Source organism: Rhipicephalus sanguineus, chromosome 7 (genome assembly GCF_013339695.2).
Source record: "Rhipicephalus sanguineus isolate Rsan-2018 chromosome 7, BIME_Rsan_1.4, whole genome shotgun sequence".
In the NCBI taxonomy this organism is placed as follows: Eukaryota; Metazoa; Arthropoda; class Arachnida; order Ixodida; family Ixodidae; genus Rhipicephalus; species Rhipicephalus sanguineus.
The window spans coordinates 160,478,913-160,502,924 of NC_051182.1; the positions used below are offsets into that span (position 1 = coordinate 160,478,913).

Here is a 24,012-nt window from a genome sequence, read left to right on the forward strand (position 1 = left end):
ACATGAAGTAATTTCCGAATATGGTTCAGAAATATTTGCCGCCAACACTATACTGCCAGAGCCAGGGTTGACAGTGACGTGCCGCTCCACCAATCACGTCATGCGTGACGTTGCTGCTGAAATCACGTGACGGCTATCGGAAGTTCCCTTTTTGAGCTCTTTAGGGCACGGAAATGTGCTATCTATTACCACCAAAGATCGCGTGGTCCGTCTTCCCGATACCCGCATCACGTCAAAACTTGGCTGTCCTCACGAAGGCCGCGTGCGGTTCTGCAAAAACGTGCCTATTTACCGACTACACCCCCAAAGCATGGCGTCCTCGTCTTGGCTCGTCTTCAAAGCCTGTCTTGATCCTAAACGTTGCCGTAAGAGTGTGAAACCACGCGCCGACCCCTCTCGCTTACGAGCGCGATGCTACGCGATGACAGCAAGCACTCTTGGAGGTCGACTCAAAGTGGCTCACTCTCCCATCTCTCGCATTGCTTCGAAAGGCTCGGAGGTCAAGCGACCGCAACACGCCCAACTATATACGCCGACGTCGTCGACTAGCGCAGCTGTCCGTTGCATAATAATGACGCCAGCGGCACCGTTAAGGGACACGCCGATTATAGCGCGCGCCCGACGCTGTTCTTTCTTCAATGGCTGGACGCAGTAATCGTTCATGCAGTCGTTTCGCCTAGAGTTTCCTACGGAAGTTACTACAGGTGGGTGACTGGAGGTGTGATCGCTCAGCGACCGTGGGCGTGATGGGTTTGTGTAATCTTTCTGATTGTGCGCTTCCGTGGTTGTTGCAGCGTTACTAGTTAAGTAAACCGTCGCGCGTGGAGAGATGATTTCTTAACTTCGTCTTTGGTGGTCCCGTGCCGCCAATTTCCCACAGCGACGTTTTACTTAAAAGAACAAGAATGCGTAACATCCGTAAGTCATCACCAGCAGTTACCCTTTGAACGCCAGTGTTGTCGACGTGCCTAGTAAGCCCACGGTGTGCACAAGTCATAAAATGCAGCACAGAACTACTCGCTGACTGCTTCGCATAAAACAGATTCCCACAAGGAGTGGGATCTGCTGACTTTTTTTTTGTTATAAAGTGCTTCGAATAAGAATTACTCGATTCGTATTTGAAATTTCGAGCATGCGCCTATGAAGTACAGTTATAGGGACACTAAAGAGAAAAACATTTTTTTTGTATTAGTAAATTACTCTTTCACGATATAAAAATCAACGCTTGCTGCGAGGACACGCTTGGTAAGCGAGTAGACGCCCATAAAGAAAATGCGGGTGGCCACGCCTGCTTGAAGTCCTCGCACCAGTTGTCGGGACGTCACAGATTTTGACGGTGCCTACTTGGGCCTACGTAGCTCCTAATCAATAAAAACGAAGTACACTGTCTTCTTAGCTAGCCAGAGACTTACCATACCAAGCTTAAGGAAGTTTCGTTGAGTCAGTGTGGCCAAAATAAGTACACACACTTTGAAATCCCGTGACGTCACCATCGAAGATTACGGTGAGAAACTTAAAAGTGAAACTTTTGACGTTGCATTTTGTCATCTATTAATAAACCAATGGCGGTGACATTACGTTTTCACAGTATAATTTATCAATATAAACCAATTTTTTCTTTAAATTTAGTGTCTCTTTAAGAATAAGAACACGTAGCATCCGTTAGTCGTCGCTTGTTCGAATATTTGAATTTGTCCGAATATTCGCCTGTTTAGCCGCATATTCCGGAAAAATTCGAATATGCATTTTTCGAACTGAGTATACTTCAAATAAGAAAATTATTCGATTCGTATTCAAAATTTTGAATGCACGCACAACCCTATCAAACATTTAACGTCATAATGGCGTGACAGCGTACGTATACACTCGCTCCCCCCCCCCCCCCCCCCCCTCATCACCTCTTGCTTGGTGTGGCCTTGTTTGCTTGATTTTTTCCGGCATCGTCGTCCACGCGTCGTCCCTCGCGGACAGTTCCGCGACTCGACTCGCGTTCGCTGTCCCGAAGACCTTGGGCCTGACGTCGCCGTCTCAACGCGCGACTTACCGGCGTCGAGCGCTTTCTATACCGGGCGGCTGATGCGCGCGGCGTCATCTTTCCTCCGTCTTTCACGGCGGCTGTACCGCCTCTGTCATAGTGTCACGGCCTGTCGCCGCTCTCGCTATCTCTCTCTCCCTCCCTTTCTCTTTCTTTTTTTTTAATGGAGTGAGCGGCGAAGCAGCGGGAACACCGCATGCCGTACACTGCCGTACACATGCCGCATGACGTGCACCGCGTGCCATACAATACAAAACAGAGTCCTTTGACTCTTTTTTGAGTGTCCTGACTGGCCACGTATACGACTCTCTTTAAAGACACACCTGAACTCTCTCTTTGGTGATCAGTAAACTCTCGTCGGAGAGTCGTGGGACCTAATAGGGAGTTAACGTGTCTCTCTTAAGAGAGAATCATACACGGGGCATGTGAGGACTGACCGAAAGTAGTAACACACTTTTTTTTTCTTTTTAGAGTGTACACGGTGCGATGCGAATCCTCGAGCGCTCGTTCTTGTGACGTTGTGACGTCACGGTGCGATGACGCGTGACGTAATCACATCGAAGGATATATTATAAGATTTAACGTTCCCTTGCGTTGCAACGAAATGAGGCCCGCAGCGCCAAACTGCAGGGCGAAAGAGAGAGAAAACACGAACAAGCGCTGGCTATGGACAAAAATTTTTATTCAAAAGCTTATATACAACACAGCTTCGTTCACACGAATCCGTAGAAGAAACAGTAGAACTGAGTTTGAATATAGGCAGTTTTGTTCCATACTTAATGCTTTTATTTCTTCAAATATTCGAGATGCAGAATAGGGAACCCAAAGCGTTATGAACTCAATCGCCTTGGGATGTCAGCCGTGCGCATGCGTCCAACGCGTACCTCTTGGGAATGCTTGCTATTCTTCGAAAATAGCGTGCCCACGTACGAGTTTTTCATTTTTAGTTGACGAGTGGTGAGTAGGGCAGGTTTGCCCTATTTCTGTGTCGCATGCGGCATGTGACACAGAGACACAACATAGTCATACAGTTTCGCTGTAATTGGTGCAGTAGTGAGCTATTTAATGACTGTTAGTTAGTTAGTTAGTTAGTTAGTTAGTTAGTTAGTTAGTTAGTTAGTTAGTTAGTTAGTTAGTTAGTTAGTTAGTTAGTTAGTTAGTTAGTTAGTTAGTTAGTTAGTTAGTTAGTTAGTTAGTTAGTTAGTTAGTTAGTTAGTTAGTTAGTTAGTTAGTTAGTTAGTTAGTGCGGACATAATTCGTTAACGTTGGACGTCGATATAAAGTGCACGGGTAAATAGCCACGCCGGATGGCTTTCTCCTTCGAGTCATCTTAGCCGAATGCAATATGGGACCGTGTGAGTTTCTTTCACCTTCAGTCATGCACCAACTAGCCCGGTTTTACATTGGAGCTGTAAAAATCGAGCTTGGTCCGTGCGCAGCGATGTTTGCAGCAAAGTCTAGCATAAGCTTACTATAGCAAGGGTGAAGGAAAGGGTAAATCATAGTAAAGCAATAGAGCGTCAAGGCAAGTAATGAGTGAGACGAGGTAGAGGAGGAACCTTGCTTAGTTTTGATCCTGCTTTGCTAAACCACGCTCCTCTTCGCCTAGCTTTGCAAAACTTGCTCCGCTGGCCATTGGTGTTTGCGATAGCAAAGCCACGCCTAATTTTTTTTTACCTTTGCCGAATGTCACCGTGTTTCTTGCGAATGCAGGCTACCCATGCTACCAGGAGGGCTTCTACCGTGACCCCAACCACTGCGGACGCTTTTACCGGTGTGCACCGGTGCGGAACCGGCCGGGGGTCTTCACTCTCTACACGTTCGGGTGTCCCGAGGGGACGGCGTTCGACGAGTACAGCCGCATGTGCGTCGAGCCTCACTACGACGACCCGTGCTTCAACCAGGTGTCCCGGGGACCGGCGTACGCGCCTCACCGACCCATGCACCCGTTCAGGGCGCCCGTGAGGTCGAGCTTCAGGGACGGCCAGGCGCTGCCCTGCCGACGAGACGGCTTTCACGCGCACCCCTACGACTGCAACAGGTGAGCACCAGGGGCGTCACTCGAACGGCAAAGTGCACAGCAAGTGAACTGCGCTGTATTCGGTTACAACCAAGGAGGATTTTCAAAAATTGCGGCAGTTGTGTGAAGACTGATGAAGCTGTGGAGCTCGTGGCGTTGCCCTCCTCCTTTCCCTCCTCCTCCCTGTCACTTCCTCTTCCCACCCTTTGCTATACTATACTAAACAAGGCTATGCTTGCTATCTCATTTTTGTCTGTTTCTTTCTCTCTTTGTCTATTTCTTTCTCTCTCGTTATATATTTTTCTTTCTTCCCTTTCGTACTATAATATACAAAGCTATGCTCTGCTAGAATTCCTGGATAGCCGAGTGGTTAGGACGCCCGCCTTCGGATCGTAGAGATGCGGGTTCGTATCTCGTATTGCCAACAAACTTTTTTCGCTAAGGATGCCTCTTTCTCACTGGGGAGTTTCTGCTCTACACCAGACGGGCTAACGAAAAGCTTAACAGCTCCGTTATAAAAAAAGAAAGAGAGAGAGAGAATGTTGAAGTGGAAGATGTGCCTCCAAAGTGAAGCCGAGACTCCGCCACCTTACCAGTGGAAAGATAAAACGTAAGCGTGTAGCCAAGAAAAAGCAGCTTTTTCCACACACGCCCTACCATTTTTATATGGGTAATTTGTTGGGACAGGTACTGCTCGACGTATGCCTTCGTGTTACAAGGTTCCTTCAGAAGCCTCAACGTCCAGGCAAATTTTATTGGAGGTCAACTAATCAATGCTCATCTCCATAGGTTACTATCGACGGGAACAACGACCTCACACCTTACAGTTAGCCTGGCGCTTACATTAACAGAGCAAAACAACTTGATCTCTGAGCGAGCATCACACGAAAAGATCATGTTTCCGAGACAAACCAGGGGCAAACCGTGGCTTCACCTTTGCCGCTAATGCGTTGCGATGGCTTCCACTTCAGCATTAAATAATATCCTCAATAGCTACAACTTGGCCTCCGCGATTGGCACCGGCAGCGCGCCGCTGATCGCGGAGGCCGCACTTACAAGCTCAGCCATCAGTACTGCGGCGCGCCTGTCTGTGCTCGAGTTTCTGTATATGCTACCTTTCGGTAGCAGAGTTGCACGTCTGTCCTTCCAACGTCGCTAGCAATTATGCGTTGCGGAGAAGCTGAAACTCGAGCCAATTTCTTTTTTCTTTATTTCTCGACGCCACCGCTGCAGCGTACTCGATTGACACTAGTCATCGACAGTCAATTTAATCACCGGTCTTGACAAGCCAGACATGTTGATCGGCGGCCAGGTAGGGATGTCTCCTGCAAAGACGGAGGGAGGCTTCGCCGCGTAGCTGTGGTTGCTAGCCAGACCTACGCGCAACTCTGCTGCCTAAAGGTAGCATACACGGTAACTCTATTTGTAAAAGCACAAAATAGCGCATCAGGAGGCGAAGCACCAGCGAAGAAACACGCGGGACGAGGGCAGTGTTTCGTCGCCATTTGCTCTGTTTTTCTCTTTTTTACAAGTGTGTGACCAACTAGCCCAGAGGTCTGAGACACGCGGCCCGCGGGCCTCTCGCTAACGGCCCGGCCCGCACATGACTGTCTTCGTCCTATGTTTCTTATTTCCTTAATAAGCATGTTTATGAGCTGCACATGCATGACTGGTCTAAAGCTTTTTTTCTTTTTTCTTTTTTTTTTTTTGTGAGGCACCCCCTGCGGGATCACCATGTATTGATACATAACCCGGAAACAAACCTCTATATTTCAGAATCGGCATATCCAGAGCTTAGTCATCTTGATGATCGGTATTGATATGTTGTTGGAATCCTGGGGCCAAATCTCCCCCCAGAAATCCCCTATTCCCTTAAGCTAACATTCTGTAGAAACTACCCCCCCCCCCTTTACCGCATTCACTGTCCCGGCCCTTGCGGGAGTAAACTTCCGTGACTGCGGCTTGCTATACTCGGGGACAACTTTCTGTGGCAATGAAGGGAAATATACGGGGGCGGAGCGTCTGCACATGTACTGCTACGCGAAGTAGTCCGGTTTGGCGCGCGTCTCGTAACGCCGTGGAGTGTGATGGCTAGCGTTGCATTTCGACGCAAACGCTGCTTAGCCTCTAAGGTACGGGTAAAAGGCGCGACTTTTTCACGCACGCAAAAACGCAAAGTGACAACGTATAAAGTAAAAGAAATACAAATATCTCGCTTGTGTGCGCTGCGCTCCGTCCCAAAAAGCTACATGTAGAAAATGAAGGACAATTTTATATATATCACGCAGAAAATACGGACGTAATTGTGGGACTACATTCATTAGCGGTAGGATACGTGCATTGTGGCTCTGTAGCCTTCGCTTCATTGCCAAGAAAAGTTGTCCGCGAGTATAACTGAGGTGAGTTTGAGACCGCTGAACTAGCCCAACGAACTACATTTCTACAGTAACTCTAATCGGTGAAAGACAGCTGTTCGTAGTTATTTCCGCTCTAACTATAAGTACTTTCTCGCTGCTAATGCAAATAGTCGCATATTTTGCATTTTCAATTCGTCGTTCCTTGTTAAAGTGTTGCGTTTGGCGGAGAAGTCAAGTCGTAATTTTTGCTGAAGTTTGCCAGGAAGCTCATGTTCTTGATCGAAAACTAGCGACACGAACAGGTGCCTGTATGGGAAAGGCACCAACCTGAAGTAGGGGTGCGCTGCTTAACGTCAAGTAAGAAACCCTTTTGAAAGTCTAATGTACATATGTATATCCATCCTTTTGTGACAAATTTGTGTGTGTTTATATATATGTGAAACATCGATTGTACGTGTTGCCTTCGTCAATTCGTGTTTTGTTCCATGTAACTGAAGTTTGTTTTGTCATTCTCGTAAACGTATGTCTAGCAAGCAAATGTTACGTTGAATTGTTATTGATGTGAAGCGTCTGTGATAATAAATTTTTCTAAACACACTAGGCCCCAGGGTCGATTTGTTATTAGTGTTGGAGAATTCGGGACCCAAGAAATTTGCAAGCCGCCAGCGCGCATGCGCAGAATCCAAGCCGCTCTTGCAGTCGCGTTGACCCATACCCTAAAATAGAAAAGTAGCGTGCGTCCCCAAGACGTCTTGTGTCATCCAGCGAAACGACACAGACGCAGCGTGGGCCACGACTCAGTTTGGCCTGCGTCTCGCATAATTTTAATTTCGCCATATGTGGCGCCCCGTGAGTGTGACCCTACGCCGCCTGCGTTTGACTCAATTCTCAAACTCTGCTGATCCTCCGAACGCAACAGCAGCCTACCCAACGCAGCTTGGGGGCCCAGTGTCTTGGGTCCCCAATGCTCAAATTCTCTATTGCTGATTTAACTTCTTCGGGCGAATCTAGTTAAAAAATATATTGTAATTTTTTAGGGTGACCATAAAGTTAACAAAAATTATTTGTGTTGTTATCTACACATTGTTTATTAATGAGAAACAGCAAGAGAGACTCTAAAAGAAGCTTATACGACTTTTAAAAGATGATGCGACGTAACAAACATAGTTAACAGGCGTACAAAAATAAACGCACCAGAGTACACCGCTCGACTGACTTGGAGCAGAGCAACCGGCACGCACTTCCATAGCGGAAGCTCTTGATATCATAACACTTAAAAAGTATGCACATATCCAGGGACAACAGCCGTACTCGAAAAGTTCGACAGCCAAAGCTAGGACATGCAAATGGACAAAAAAAAAAATGGTTGGTGCATGCGGTGAAGTAAGCTTTACAGGAACAGACAACGGCGCTATGAAGGCTCACAAGAGGCGCAGGTGCAGGCGGTGTTCGACTGCTGGAAATGAGGTCCGCACAACTTTCCTTAGCACAACTTGAGAAGTGATACCCTGTGCCACTAGCTTCGGCCGTTTCCATCCCAAATACCCGTAAATGAAATCGCGAGATGGTGCCTTCATGAGACAGTGGGACAATGTTTTCCCACTTTTTGAAAACACTCTTATGAGTCAGTGGGACATACAGGGTGTTTCAGCTAAAAAGCACCGAGTATTAAAAAATGAAAAAATTATCATAGGTGCTACGCGTCTGCAATTAGCGCAGTATTGTCCTGAGCGATATAGAGCGCTTCAGAATATTTTTTTCAATCCGCCAAGCTCGCTAATTAAAAATATTGCTTAATGAACTTTTTAAATAGTAGCTCTAGAGCAAAATCTTCAATGCAAAAGTAGTAGCGCTTGTTGAGAAACATGGAAATTTTCAATCTATGCTAACTCCACTTCTTAATCTTTTTCCGGCCTTTCTTTAAAGCGCGCGAATTTTTAAAAATACCACGTGACTGCCGCCTAACGAGCGGCGCTTTTAGTGCCCTCGAATGTAAATTGGAACGAATTATCAAAGGCTGCTCCGCGCACGAAGGTCGATTGAACATGCTACCGGTGACTGGGATGGACGCTAAATGATGATAGGGGCGTGTCGTCCAAAGAAAAAAAAAATCTATGAGAGAGCGGCCGCTAAGTGTGAGTGAATCGTTTATCTCGGTCCTTTATCCCGCTGTCTCCCTCGACCCTTCCAATGTGTTTATTCACTGGTGCGAAAAGAAAAGCAAAAAAACATGGTTGATTCCTCCGTCATAGGAATCTGAATAACACGAAAGTAAAGCGTTCCCTTACAGAAGTAACTGAATGTTTATTGTACATTGATATAAGGCGATCTTCTAAAATGTATATTGATGTCCGGCAGCTAATGGCACCGTTTAACGTGTATGCACCAACTTTGATGATAGGTGGCACATCTCCATCCCGACGACTAACGTCCATGTTAAATGATTAAATAAACCCTTGTGGTAGCTGTAGTAGTTAGCGGTGAAAGCGTAAGCAAAGAAGGAGGTGTAATAGCCAGAAGAGCGTCGCATATTGGACGCAGAACTTGGTCGCCATCCCGCGGCATGTTAAAATGTGATTGAACACCATGGACGGACTAGAGAGAAACGCAAAGCGCGTCGTGCCGCCCCGGTAGCCCGGCCGCGACTTTTGTCGGGGCGAGCGCGCCAGCGGGGAACGCGGTGTTACAGCCAGGTGTGGCAGGCGCGCGTCGCAGAGCTACTTTAGGGGCGAAGCTCTTTAAAGCGGCACCCGTTCGTCCCCGTCGTAGTGCGTAACCAGTCTTAACGCTAGTACCAGATCTTGACCTCCAAGGTGGTGCCGGTGGGAGATTTCTCCTGTGCGTTGTTGAACAATAAAAAATTCGCAGCGTGCGCGTTAACTAAAAGCCGAATTCTTCTGTCTCTCATTCCCCATTAGCAGCCATTGGCATGTTCCAGTAGGAAACGTTAGTAGAAGTGTAAGTGTTAGCTAAAAGCCGACTTCTTCTGTCTCTCATTCCCATTAGCAGCCATTGTTTACCTCCAAGGTAGTGCCTGGTGAGATTTCTCCTGTGCGTGATTAAACAATAAAAATTTTGTTCAAAACGCCGTTGATTGTTGAAATAAACCAACGAAAGACGCCAGATGTTTTCTAAAAGCAAAACGAAAAGACGCCAGATGTTTCTAAAGCAAAACGAAAAGACGCCAGATGTTTTCTAAAGCAATGGTTTTCTAAACAATGAAAATTCACAGCGTACATGTAAAATTAAAGTGAGCTGCAAGTCGTCATAACTCTCATCGAACCTTTAGTATAAATGCGCCCGATCTCACGTCGGTGATTATGTACTGGGAGGAATTCACGGAAGATTCACGGTTTACCGATGAACCTCCGCAGCTTCGCCCACTCATCATCATTCACGCCGTGGATATGCTGTGAATTTTTTGGTTTGAATTAGCGTGATGCTATGAGCGAGGCCAACGCTTTTACCACGTTTGGGCCAATGTCGCCACCTCGCGGTGTGTTAAGGCATTGACAAAATTGAAATTTATTGAAAACGCGCCGAATGGGACGGACGTGTAACGCGTTGCTGGTGCTAATCGCGGAAGCCATAGTAGTGACGAATTACTTTACCTTACCGCTCCCACAGGGCAACACCACCCCGCCGACCGGGAGAGTGGTAGATATAAAAGGCGCGTTTGTAAAGCCTCTAGAGTCTGTGACCGTGGCGCAGTGGATAGCGTGCCCGGCATCTGTTGTTGCCGATCGAGCAGTCGTGGGTTCGATGCCCGGTGACGGAAACTTTCTTTCTTTGCGATCTATTCGCGTACCTTTTTTCGACGTCATTTCCGTGACGGAAATACGTCACTGAAGTCTTGGTGGACCCCGGCATAAAACACTTTCGTGTTAAAATGCCTACGCTGCATCAAATGCTGCTTACGGTCTCATGCAGCATTTGCTCCGTGCCTGCAGCTTTTTCGTTGAAGAATTTTTTGTTGTTGTTGTTGAAACGGTATGGTCATTTTGTCGCTAAACGTCCATCGCAGTCACCGATAACCTGTTCCATCGATCTGCGTGCGCGAAGAAGCGTTTGGTAATTCGTTCCACTTATATTTGAGGGCACTAAAAGCGCCGCGAGGTTGGCAGCAGTCATGTGGTCTTTTTTAAAATTCGCGCGCTTTAAAAAAAGGACAGAAAAAAATAAGCAGGGGCGGTATCTTTACATAGACTGAAAAATTCGATGTTTCTGAACAAGCGCTACAACTCTTGTTTTGTAAACCTTTCTCTAGAGTTATTTGAAAAGTTCATTAAGCAATCTTGGTTAATTTCCGAGCTTGGCGGATTGGAAAAAAATATTCTGGCGTGCTCTATATGGCTCAGAACAATACTGCGCTAATTGGAAACGCGTAGCGCCTATGCTTAATTTTTTATTGCTTGGTGCTTTAGCTCTTGGCGCTCCTGTCACCTCTCTTGTCTCGTGTTTCTGCGCTGTTCCCTGCTATGATATACAGGGTGTTTAGCTGCAGCTAAAACAGGGTGTTTAGCTGCAGCTACAGGGTGTTTAGCTGCAGCCAAGTCCTGTCACCTCTCTTGTCTCGTGTTTCTGCGCTGTTCCCTGCTATGAAGCCAAGCCAACAAGCTCAAATTTACACCCTTTTAAAGTACCCTGTATATGTCCCACTTTTTTTCAGTAAACTACTGGCTTGATTTTGATGAAATTTGTTTTATGGTATTTCTTTGTAGTTTATATCAATATACCACTGACGGTTTTTACATCAACCTGTCAAAAATACAGGCAAACTTACAAAGGGTTAAGAGTGAGGAAAGGAAAAAGTGGAAAGACGGAACGCATAATCTAGAATATCGGATCCCGTTGCTTATAATCCTGTTGCGTTCTTGTCGAGCTTTTCAGGGTTGTATAATGTGGCTGCAATTTCTTTTTTCTGAGTACACCTGTCTGTTTCCTTCACCTTGTCCTTTGTCCTTTTTCGCTAATTAAATATGTATCCAATCAATTCGTAGCAACCAGCCCAACACTCGCCTCTATTACTTGCACATCTGTGCTTGCTTTAAGAATGCCGATGATGGTATTGTCTTGGGGCACGGTTTTAAGGTGAATCGTCTTCGTTCTCGCAGGTTCTACCGATGCGTGCGGTACGAGCAGGACTCGTTCTACAGCATCTACGAGTTCAATTGCCCTGAGACGCTCGTCTACGATGAAGCCACCGGCACCTGCAACTACGCCGAGTACAGTGAATCCGAGTGTATCTCGAACCAACGGCAGAATAATAGCTGGAGCCAGAGCAACCCTCCTTTGGGCTCTTCGGGCTGGTCACAGGCCGGTGCTGGTCCCGGGAGCAGTCAATGGGGAGACACTCACCAGAACGTGGAGCAGGCTCCGCAGGAAAGCGGCGGTTGGTCCCAAGTCCAGGGTCAGGAGTCAGTCAATCACGGTCACACCCAAAACCAGCCACAGGGTTCGTGGAGTGGTCAGGGAGGGAACCAGGGAACACCTCAATGCACCAGAGAAGGCTTCTTTGGGCACCCGGACGATTGCAACAAGTTCTACAGGTGCGTCTCCAGCGGCGCTGGCTCCTACGTCGTGTACGTCTTCAGCTGCGGAGAGTCGCTAGTGTGGGACGAAGCGCAAGGCACGTGCAATTACCCATACGCCGTGGAAGGACGGTGCAAGAACGCGGCGCCCGGCCCATCCGAGCAACCGACATTCCCTGAACAACCACAGGGATGGCCACAACAGGGTGCTGGAGGCGGTCAGCCCGGAGCAACGCCCCCGCAACAGCCGCAGGGGTGGCCGCAGCGTCCTGGAAGTAGCCAGCAACCTGGGGGAAGCGGACAGGGTCGACCGCTGCCAGGTGATACGAGACCAGGTGGAACCAGACCTGCCGACACGAGACCATGCGACAACGAAACGACCACAGGTCAACAAGGTGGTCCAGCATCCGGTCAAGGAACTCCTTCAAACCAAAACTTACCGTGTCCAAAGGAAGGCTTTTACCGCAACCCCCAGAACTGTTACAGATTTTACCGGTGCGTGAGGCGAGAAGGTGCGGGAGGCTTTTACGTCTACGAATTTGACTGCCCTGAGGGACTCGTGTTTGACGAGAGGTACAGTGTATGCAACTGGCCATATCAAGCACCCCCCTGTGAAGAAAGTCACGCCTCCCAAATCGTACAACCAGGACAAGGCGGGCAAGGAGGATCACCAGGACAAGGAGGCAGACCAGGAACTGGTAGTGCACCGGCCCGACCAGGGACGCCGGGAGCGGGTGGTACACCCGGTCGACCAGGGACGCCGGGAACGGGTGGTACACCCGGTCGACCAGGGAGGCCGGGAACGGGTGGTACACCCGGTCGACCAGGAACGCCTGGTACAGGTGGCACACCGGGACGACCAGGAACGCCGGGAACGGGTGGTACACCCGGTCGACCAGGATCGCCTGGTACAGGTGGCACACCGGGACGACCGGGAACGGATGGTACACCCGGCCGACCAGGAACGCCTGGAACAGGTGGTACACCCGGCCGACCAGGAACGCCTGGAACGGGTGGCACACCGGTTCGACCAGGCAGGCCAGGAACGGGAGGTAGGCCAGGACAACCAGGGACGGGAGGTAGGCCGGGCCAACCAGGAACGGGTGGTAGGCCGGGCCAGCCAGGCACGCCAGGAACGGGTGGTACGCCGGGACAACCAGGCACGCCAGGAACGGGCGGTACGCCAGGTCAACCAGGCACGCCAGGAACGGGTGGTACGCCGGGCCAACCAGGAGCGCCAGGAATAGGTGGTACGCCAGGTCTACCAGGAACGCCAGGAACGGGTGGCACGCCGGGACAACCAGGAACGGGAGGTACGCCGGGTCAACCAGGAAGGCCAGGAACAGGTGGTGTTCCAGGCCAGCCAGGTGATACGAGACCGGTGCAACCAGGGCAACCACCTCTGCCAGGGCAGCCAGTGCCAGCACAACCAGGAGGTCAACCAAGTCGGCCAGGTCCGGGTGGCACCCCAGGGCAAGGAAGACAGCCCAGTGGCCCACCAGGAGATGAAGGTGGCCGCGAGCAACGACCATCGTGTCCACAGGAGGGCTTTTTCAGACATCCTCAAAGCTGTTATCGATTTTATCGTTGCGTGAGCGGTACCAGCGAAGGCAATTTTGTAATCTATGAATTTAATTGTCCAGAGGGGCTTGTGTTCGACGAACGTTACAGTACATGTAACTGGCCATCTGACTGCGCCACCATGTGATGGCGCGGCACCACCTACCATAGGCCAAACGCCACCTGCCCCTAGTCAGCCAGGTGGGCCTCCTGTGGGACCAGGGCAGCCCGGAGCTCCAGGCCAACCAGGACAAGGCCCGACGCAGCCAGGACAGGGGCAACCAGGTCAGCCAGGACAACCAGGTCGGCCAGACCGATTGCCAGGCCAACCAAGACCAGGTCGTCCAGGTCAAGGGCAACCGGGACAACCAGGGAGACCAGGGCAGCCTGTGCCCGCTCCACCACCTGGGCAAGGACAACCAGGTCAGCCAGGCTTTCCAGGTCAGGGACCACCTAGCCAACCAAGACCTGCGCAACCTGGACAAGGGCAGCCAGGCCAGCCAGGACAAGGCTCCCCTGGACCAAGTCAACCAGGAGGACCCGGCAGGCTCCCATGTCCTCAAGAAGGATTCTTCCGGCATCCTGACAGCTGCTATCGGTTTTACCGCTGCGTTGACACTGGGAACGGTTTTGTGGCATATGAATTTAACTGTCCCGAAGGTCTCGTATTCGATGAGCGGTACAGTACCTGCAACTGGGCCGATGCCGCACCACCTTGCGACCAAAGGCCGCCGCTCGGCATGCCTGCTCCTGGTGGTGGCGGAAGACCTCAAGCCTAGTCCCGGACAGCCTGCGCCACGTCCTCCCGGACCACCGCAGACGCCGCCACCCACTGGAATGCCACCTCAGCCACCGGCATCGCAGCCAAGCACACCTCAAGCACCAAGCGTCCCAACGGGCAGCACCTTTCCGGGGACTACTGGCCCCATGACTGAAAGCACTCCTACAGTACCAGGTACTGCCAGTACTCCTAGCGACGTCACGGTTACTACTCCGACAGGGACAACAGGCACGCCAACCGATGGAACAGAAAGTACTCCAACAGGAATGACAGGTACGCCAACTGACAGCACAGGAACAACTCCTTCGGTGACCACTGAAACTGGCGCACTGCCATCGACACCACAAAGCACTCCCATCGGGCCACCTTCATCTGAAACGACGCCGACGGGCCCTGGTACCGCTGGTCCTGGAAGTCCAGGTACCGGCGAAGGTGGTCCGACCCAAGCCCCTTCACAGCCTGGTTCTGTTCCTGGTGGTACGCCCAACGTGAGAGATCCCAGTGGTCAGTCTTCGGAACTGAGCTGCCCAAGAACAGGATTCTTCAGGGACCCGAATGACTGCACAAAGTTTTACCGCTGCGTCGACTTTTACATGACAGGACGAAATTACGTTGTGTATCGTTTCGATTGTCCCGAGGGAACTGTGTTCGACGAGAGGTACAGCGTATGCAATTGGCCCGACCAGTCCGCGCCTTGCGACCAGGCGCCCGTCCACAACCAGGTCAGGGTCCACCAGGTCAGGGGCAACCAGGTCAGGGCCAGCCACCTCAAGGACCACCACCGCCACCAGGTATTTTAGTTAACATTGTTTGTTGATATTCGCATGAAACTAAAGAATGCATTGCTCGCAGAACTTCAGTAGAAAATTGCTTATAGTTACTGACGCGTGAATGACCTGAAGTTGTATCACTTTTTTATAAGTATTTTAATCTTACAGCTGTCTGATGACCTGCAATGCAATGAAATTGGTAATGTAATGCGCTGAACAATCACAATAATGAGCAAGAAAATGGAGAGACGATAGAAAAAAGCGCTCACGGTTAACGAAGCGTATGCTTGACAAAATACAGTAGAAAATTCAGGACTCTTGGCAGTAAAGGTAATAAATTAAGTTAGTTGCTTTTTGTAGAAATTCGCGTTTAGTAGCGCGAAAACACACTGGTGAGAGACCGCTAAAGGAACAATCACTAGGCAACCTGAATATGGGGCGTTTAAACGCCCTTAAGTGTGTGGTTTGTCGCGCCAGCAAACGTGAATTCAGTCAGATAACTTGTTAGGATAGCAATTATTTTTTTGTTGAGGACCTCAAGTGACAAGATAGGATGTCACTTTTTAGGTTTAAACCATCTGCCTTGTGGTTACATTTTATTTTACGCTCTATCCAACGCTTAAGCAAAACAAGAACTTCGCTTTGTCAAAACTGTAATTAAAGAAATAAAAATTCGGCAGATCCCACGTACCGTGGGAGTCGGTGTTATGCGAAGCATGCGGCGGGAAGGTGACTGTGGCGTATTTTTTTAAAATTAAGCAACAAGTTACACAATGACGCTAAAGATCTGTATGAATTTCATACGCACATATATATGTTCAAGAGCCGCATATGTGTTATATAACCAGTTGTTTACGGTTGGGTAACGCTGCCAACGGAAACGTGGGTATTATTACCACAAGAAGCGGTAAGCTGATATGTAGTGCTTATACTTGTCCCTTATGATGGAGAACGCACGCACGTTTGACAGTTCTTGAACAAGGTCATTATCTCCGTGATCAGTGAGCAACAGCAGCTGGTCATGACTTGTTATAGGATCCGGTCGTGATCGCGGTGACGAAGGGTCCATATGTAGTTAGGTATGTGGTGTAGTATAGCTGTTGGAATGTGTGGATGCCTCGGTCATTTTGTCGACAAATTGTCTGTCGATAGAGCCGGCGACATGTCGGAACCTAAAGCCACCCTTCGCGTTGGTGAGGTATAGGCCGTCGAGGCTGGTAGGCCAGGATAGTGCTAGTTAGGCCAACATCAGTGCATGGCGCTTGTCGTATTCGTAGACTACCTGGGCGTATGTGGCCTACGTAGCCTAGTCTACAAAGCGGCTGCCAGTCGATCTGGCATCATCCTCGGTCAGCATGAGGCCATCGCCCAGCCTCGTAAGAAATGAAGGGGACACTGCGTCGTTCTGGCGGACTATGTGCACTTTACGGCGCGGTGATGTGGGTATCATACGTAACTTTCATTCATGTATTCCTCCGGGGTCGAGCAATCCTTCAATATAGCTTGCTGAATCATAGGAATACAAATGGAAAGTTTATTAGACTACTACAAGAGCGGAGCCAACACTGGATCCACAGACGTTAATCTGATATGATGCCTGTATAGTAGGAGTACACATAGGACTATCACGAATTATTTATTGCTTTTCTGTAAAATTAGATAGCCAGCACCACAACCACAATTGACGTTGCACCGACATTACGCCTGCGTAGGCTGTTTTTCCAAACCAGTTTTTGGACCTGGCGTGGCTCTGTGGTAGAATACCTGATTTCCACGCAGAATACTTGGGTTCGATTCCTGCTGGGATCCTAATTTTCATTTTTTCCATTCGGTCCGGTCAACGCTGCCGATGTTGGTTTTTCTTAACGCTCTCGCATTTAAGCTACCAATGTCTGTTCTGGCCGTTCCAGGGTAGATATAAACTGTCAATCACCTGTGGCGCATACCCGTACACCGCGGCCCGTGGTAAACGGGTATGTGCCACATGTGTCCAGTGGAAAGGGTTTGATGACGTAAGCGACAGGATTTTCACGTTATCAATGTTATGACCCGACAGTCATATTCGTCAAATCCTCTTACCCTCCCATGCAAATTTTGGTGTACGCCAAGTTAAGAAGGCGATCATGAGAGCACCAGACGTAGGCGGCTAGATAGATAGATAGATAGATAGATAGATAGATAGATAGATAGATAGATAGATAGATAGATAGATAGATAGATAGATAGATAGATAGATAGATAGATAGATAGATAGATAGATAGATAGATAGATAGATAGATAGATAGATAGATAGATAGATAGATAGATAGATAGATAGATAGATAGATAGATAGATAGATAGATAGATAGATAGATAGATAGATAGATAGAAACGCTCAAAGTGCCAAAGGTTCGCTAAGAAATGCTTCGCATTTAAAATAGCATTAAACTGCCCTTTCTTCTGAACCTTCCAGCATTGCTGTAGCGCATTTCTTTGAGCTAAATGACTGTGAATAACGAACATACCTATGAAAGCACAGTACTAGCTATACTGTCGCACTCGTGTGATAATTGGTTCTACGTTATATAAATGAATATGCACAAATAACGTTCGTTCTACGCTCGAACGCACTCTCCCACTGTTACAACCTAACTTGTAGTTATCTTCTCACCTGTTTTTTCTATTGGCGGCGAAGAGTTACGGAGTCGCCCTCTATCGGACGCGCCTCGATTGCGTGCTAGGCAGGATGCCGCCAGCGCGCGCCCCATAGGTTTTGCTGTCGGCGCTCTACAAAATAACCTCGCGAAAGCCCTCCGGGACATTTCTGCAGGTACTTTCGAAAAGAAATATGTTCTTTCCTGTCAAAAGAATAATTTTCGACGAACAGAAAGCACAAGATAGTCTACAGTCGCTGTATCTCTGCAGAAAACCGAGCACCTGCTTCACGCGGTCACCGTGTTGGAGACCCCCGAACCGGCTTCTTGCGTAAAGGTAGTCACTCGCTGAGTGCAAAATATGTGAAATATCTCATTAGAGTAGACTGCCCGTATAACCAAACGGAGCATATCAGAAACAGCCTCAAGCCAGCGATCGCACGAGTTCGCGACGACTGACGGTGCCTCTGCATTATGAGCGTCTGCATGTACGCTCGTACTGATGGTTTCGCTTTTGCTACGAGCGCGTTTTGGCACCGCGCTGTGAGCTTTAGACCGCAAAATATGAGAATTTGTGAGTACACAAACAACTACTGTTGCGCGGACGCTATCAGTGCAGTTCAAGAACAATTTCGTTACAAATATGGCTTCGGTGCGCATGGCAACTTTGTGATGTGCCATCCCAACGATTCAGTTTTTTTTTTTTCGGTCTAAATTCGTGTACGTTTCAATGTCATTTCACAAGCTTTCTCGCACTGCGTATTGATTGGCCTTCTCAGCGGGCAAATGCCGCTGCTTCTGTTTCTTTATTCAGTGCATTCGTTTCGTATCGTGCTCACACAAAACGTGAGCAAATGCGACTCCTTTTTTTAATGCTCCTTAATTATCGTTCCCTTTGCATTCGAGTGAACTTGCCGCTCTCTGTCATCAACATGTTCATAGACCAAAGCTTCAGCACTTCGAGATTGCTGGTGGAAGGAGAAGCAGTCTAGATCGAGCATGTATAGTAGCATGCAACGTCAAGGAAAAGAAAGAAAATACAGTAAGGTTCGCGGGACTTCTTCTGCAAACGTCGGCTGTGAACTAGGGCCCACGTGAACTTGAAATAGCGGTGAATAAAATAGAAGTTATTGCAGCAACCAGCAGCCGCAAAACAAGATAGCAAATATTTGACGAGTACCCCAGCAATTTTGGTAGCAGTGTCGTGTTTAACGCCAACAGGGTGGCATCTTTCCCACGTAAATAAATGAGGCTCCAAGAAAATACATGGGGTTGGAGAGGCCCAACATCAGTTTGAGATTGACACAAATAAATGTGGGACATAGTGTTTGCGTCAGGGGAACGCAAGCTTGACTGAAAAAATGTTATTGCCAACATAAATGCAGCATACAGCCGCAGCATTTGACTCTCTCGCTATGTACGTCCACAAGCAAACGTCGCGTAGCTTATGAAGGCGAAAGCCAGATGCATCTTCAAACGGGAAGATTGACCGTCGCGGCGCCAAGACGAGTGACGCAAAAAGTAATCGTCACGTGATGAGGTCAACATATGACGTCATCATGACGTCACAGACCTCATAAATTTGCAACTTCACTATGACATCACCATGGCTGACATAACGTGATGTCACATGATGACGTAATCACACGACATGGTCCCTTTGCATTGTCTCCGTGATAGGTAATGGCGTTATCATATGACGTCATCATGACGTCACAGATCGCCAAAATATGTAGCGTCATTATGACGTTACATAACGTGACGTCACATGATGACGTATTCTACGTCATGGTCGCTTTGCATTGCCTCCGTGATCGGTCACGGAGGCCGTGCAAAATCGCGTTCGGTGCAGAACGCTTTTCGAGGAGGGCGCGGGAGAATCAATGCATCGACTGACAAGAAGAAGATGGCTTTCGCCTTCTAGTCATCTTTAACGAATGCATAAGAGACCCTGCGAGTTTTTTAATTCAACGTATCTAAACAATGACTTGCTCATCTACAGCCGATTTTGTGGACGCTGAGCACGGGGCCGACGATCAAGGGGTCGCACGGGAGGGTTCTGAGATGGTATCGCACGTGGTAAAAGGTAGCGCCTTCTCCATCCTGTGGCAGATAGGAATCATTTGCCGGCGGGAAGCGCGCGTGAGCCATCGTCTCAGTGCGCGCTGTCAGCTACTCACCGAACATCGCAGGCCCGACGCAGTAACGAAAGTCTTCGTCGCGGAAGTGCTTGTTGCATACAAGACTCGTAGCCGATGGCTACTTGCCGGTTCTTAGCTTTACAACCCATGCTTCACGCAGTTTCTTGTCCCGCAGTTACCGGTGCAGGCTGACACTGGGCTCCGTTGCGTAAGCCCGCGGCACTGCGGCATCGAGCGGTAGAGCCCCATGTTCGTCGCCTTCGGAGGCAGCCACTCTATTAAAATGGTTTCAATTGAGCAGAAAATGGAGAAAACTTCCGTATTTGAACAGACCGCTCATTTTCAAAGCACGCGGCAGCGCTCCACAAGCAGCCGACGCGGCCGCTGAGACCACGTGATCCTGCCAAGCACGTCACGCCGACGGTGGCGCCGGCGTTTCCAGTGGTGGGCCTCGAGGCCAATACTTTGCAAAACTGCGACCTACATACTTCAGCTGGCCGGCAAGCTCTTTGCAGAAGTGGACTTTTTTATGCAAGTGAAACTCTAACGGGCAAGTCAGTGAATGCCAAAAATACAAGAATTTGCTGACCGATGTACCACATACAAATTTTCCGTAAACATTTCTGGAAAGGGCAATCTCAGCCAGAATACGTTATGTTCAACAACTTACACTCTTAAATTGAATTCACAAACTTCTCGCTTACATATGATTTGTCGATATAGGTATTCATAAGCGTGTGTTTCTCATTTTACTTCTGGCATATTCTAACCCAACTTCTGTTTGAATAATGCAGCAGGCCCACAGCCGCCACAAGGTCCTCCAGGTGGTGGTCAGCAAGGTCCTGGTCCAGCGCCGCCAGCCACTGATGTGACATCGCCTCGAGAGCCTACGACCCCTGAAGCATCGGGTCTTTCGTGTCCTGACTCGGGATTCTTTAGGCATCCTCAGGATTGTCACCGATTCTACCGGTGCGTCGACCAATCGGAAAGTGGACGAGGCTACGTCGTTTATGAATTTGACTGTCCAGCTGGCTTGGTCTTTGACGAGAGGATAAGTGTGTGCAACTGGCCACAGGACGCGCCTCCTTGTGAAGGTGGGCAAGGACAAGGACCTACTGTAGGCGCGGCTCCTGTACCGCCAAGCCGGCCACCAGGTCAACCGCCTAGTCGTCCTCCCAGCCAGCCGCCAAGCCGTCCTCCCAGTCGACCTCCCAGCCAGCCGCCAAGCCGTCCTCCCAGTCGACCTCCCAGCCAGCCACCAAGCCAGCCACCAAGTCGACCTCCCGGCCAACCGCCAAGCCGTCCTCCCAGTCGACCTCCCAGTCAGCCACCTAGCCAGCCACCAAGTCGACCTCCCAGCCAACCGCCAAGCCAGCCGCCAAGTCGACCTCCCAGCCAGCCGCCTAGCCAGCCGCCAAGTCGACCTCCCAGCCAGCCGCCAAGCCAACCGCCAAGTCGACCTCCCAGCCAGCCTCCAAGCCAGCCGCCAAGTCGACCTCCCAGCCAGCCACCAAGCCAGCCGCCAAGCCAACCTCCCAGCCAGCCGCCAAGCCAACCACCGAGCCAGCCGCCAAGCCAACCTCCGGGCCAACCACCAAGCCAGCCGCCACAAGGAGAGAGCTGCAGGCCGCAATGTAGCAGAACCGGCTTCTTCCGAAACCCAAGTGACTGCACTAAGTTCTACCGGTGCGTGGACTTCTACCAGAATGCCAGATACGTAGTGTTCAACTTTGACTGTCCCGATGGTCTTGTGTTCGACGAGCGTTATAGCGTGTGCAATTGGCCACACGATGCGCCGCCATGCGGTGGACCTTCAGACCCAAGTGCCGCTGGCAGCTGCGAGCCATCTGCCGGTCCCTCTCCGCCACAGCCACCCGGCCCACCTCAACAGCCGCCACCCGGCCCACCTCAACCACCGCAACCCGGACAACCTCAACCGCCACAGCCACGACCACCTCCGTCACATCCGATGCCTCCACCCCGGCCGGCCGACTCATCGGTATGCAGCAAGGAGGGATTCATACGGGATCCTGCAGACTGCCACAAGTTCTACCGGTGCGTGGACACTTACCAGGACGGCAGGTTGTCAGCTGTTCACTTCGACTGTCCTGCTGGACTCGTGTTCGACGAGCGATACAGTGTTTGCAACTGGCCTCACGACGCCCCGCCATGTGACGAGCAACCACAGCCGCAGCCGCAACCGCAACCGCAACCACAGCCGCAACCACAGCCACAACCACAACCACAGCCGCAACCTCCGCCTCGACCCGAACCAATCGAGGCAACGACAGCTCCTTGCGATAAGACGACTGCGCCAGCCTCTGAAACAACACCCCAAGTCACGACTCCCTCAGAAGCTACAACTGCAGAGGTGACCACGCCGTCCGAAGCGACGACCCCATCAGAAGCAACGAGCCCCTCTGAAGCAACGACGTCTCCTGAGGCCACCACATCAGTTACCACCATGCAACCGACAACGGCCGAGTCCACTCCAGCCGCCACGACCGAAGCGCCGACAACGCCAGCGGCCAGCACAATGGAGCCGACGACGACGCCTTCCAGTCGCCAGGCCAAGAAACTCGACGACCTCATACTGTGCGACAAGGACGGCAACTTCGCGTTCGACGGCGACTGCGTCCACTTCTACCGCTGCACGGGCGGAAAATCCCAGAAGGCCGAGCTGTTCAAGTGCCCAGACAAGTACTACTTCGACACCAAGATCGGCTTCTGTCGCAGGAAGAGGAAGAACTTCAAGTGCGACAAGACGCCGTCGCCAGACATGATGGCGCGTCTTCCACCGGACTTCATGCAATCTGCCATAGTTGCCGGACCTGGTTTCTTGTGGGACTAATGAATAGGACATTTTAGCACGTGCACCAGGAGGAAGATATACGAGGGTAGCCGGGCACTAAGCGATTCGCGAAGTGTTAGCCGTTTCCTCTTTAAGCTCGTAAGGTGGTGAGCATTCCATCGCGGTGTTTTTCTGCACCATCTGCCATTCCCACTTCTCACTTTCAGTTGTCGACGGGTTTCTTTCTCCCAAGCCACGGCTTCTCGGAACTCACTAAATTACACGATGGAGATTACACCACAAAGCTGCTGCAGAGAGAGGAAAGAGGAAGGAGAGCTTTGCGTGACACGCGGCTTCCTCCGCTGCGCTTTAGAACCGCCGGTAGTTCGGTGCCGTCAACGGTAAAAGAATGGCAACCCTGTAACGGCAATATGGACGCTCTCGTCACACCTACTCTTGTATATCTTTCTCTACCGACCCACGCATTGCCACCGGGCCAAGCTGCGTACGGTAGTCGTGCACGCCACCTTGCTCGGCGGAGGTATCACTTCCTTTGACGTGTAGTACATTACACCGACAGCAAGTTGACAGAAAAAAAAAAAAGCCATGTAAGATACACTGGGGGCATTTCAGGACCACGCGCGGGACGGGTGCGCGTTCTTTCGTTTTTTTTTTTTTCTAAGTCGTAAGTTTATTTTTTTTACTACGTGGCTCGCTTCTGGTCTCTCACTATTTAAGAAAGGCGGTACAAGCAACAGTATTGCAGCACCACTCCAGCGTCGGTTGGAGGCGTCCGTCCAGAGTGTTGCAGCATTCACCAGCTCATCGTTCTGATGACAAGCGGAACAAGGGTTCGTCGAAGTGGTTAGGTTAATCATTGTCGAACATTAAAGGAATACATCATCATTACTGCTTCCTTGTTTGTCGCTGTTTATAAATTGAATGACGTCTCTCCTTGTGTTCCTTATTGGTGTTGTATTTCATTTCGATAGATATGCGTTTAGCATCGAAACGCACTTGCTGTGTCACTAACGCTTTATTCGCACATTCAAACCCGACTATTTTGAACTCGGATAAATCGAATTATCCGTTATATCGAGCTATTTTCGAACACGACACACCTTTAACGTCAATGCATAGGAAAATATGCAAAGAAGTTGGCTTTCTCTCACAAAAGGCTCGCCTTTCCTCACTGAAGGGGTCTTTGCCGCATGAATTTGGGAGAGCCAGCGGTGTCATTAGGAGAGCGCCGCACGGAGCGAGCAGAAACTGCCGCCTTTCGTCGCGTGCTTTCTTCGAAGAACCCGCTCCTGCGTATTAACCGCACCCCCAACTACACACCGCGGAAAAATAAAAACAACAAAAATATTCCCGCGAGGCCAGCTTCCTTG

General features: G+C 49.9%; 1 protein-coding gene across 1 annotated transcript in view; it reads left to right on the forward strand.

The window, feature by feature from the left end:
• Window positions 1-23,528, forward strand: part of LOC119399218 (uncharacterized) — a 100,460-nt gene extending 76,932 nt beyond the window's left edge. Inside the window, exons 3-8 of the mRNA XM_049417580.1 lie at window positions 3,749-4,076; window positions 11,527-13,649; window positions 13,697-15,075; window positions 15,223-15,253; window positions 20,625-21,110; window positions 21,147-23,528. Coding sequence (XP_049273537.1) covers window positions 3,749-4,076; window positions 11,527-13,649; window positions 13,697-15,075; window positions 15,223-15,253; window positions 20,625-21,110; window positions 21,147-22,681 — 5,882 coding nt within the window. The 3' untranslated portion in view covers window positions 22,682-23,528. The remainder of the gene's footprint in view (window positions 1-3,748; window positions 4,077-11,526; window positions 13,650-13,696; window positions 15,076-15,222; window positions 15,254-20,624; window positions 21,111-21,146) is intronic.
• The last annotated feature ends 484 nt before the right edge of the window (window positions 23,529-24,012 follow it).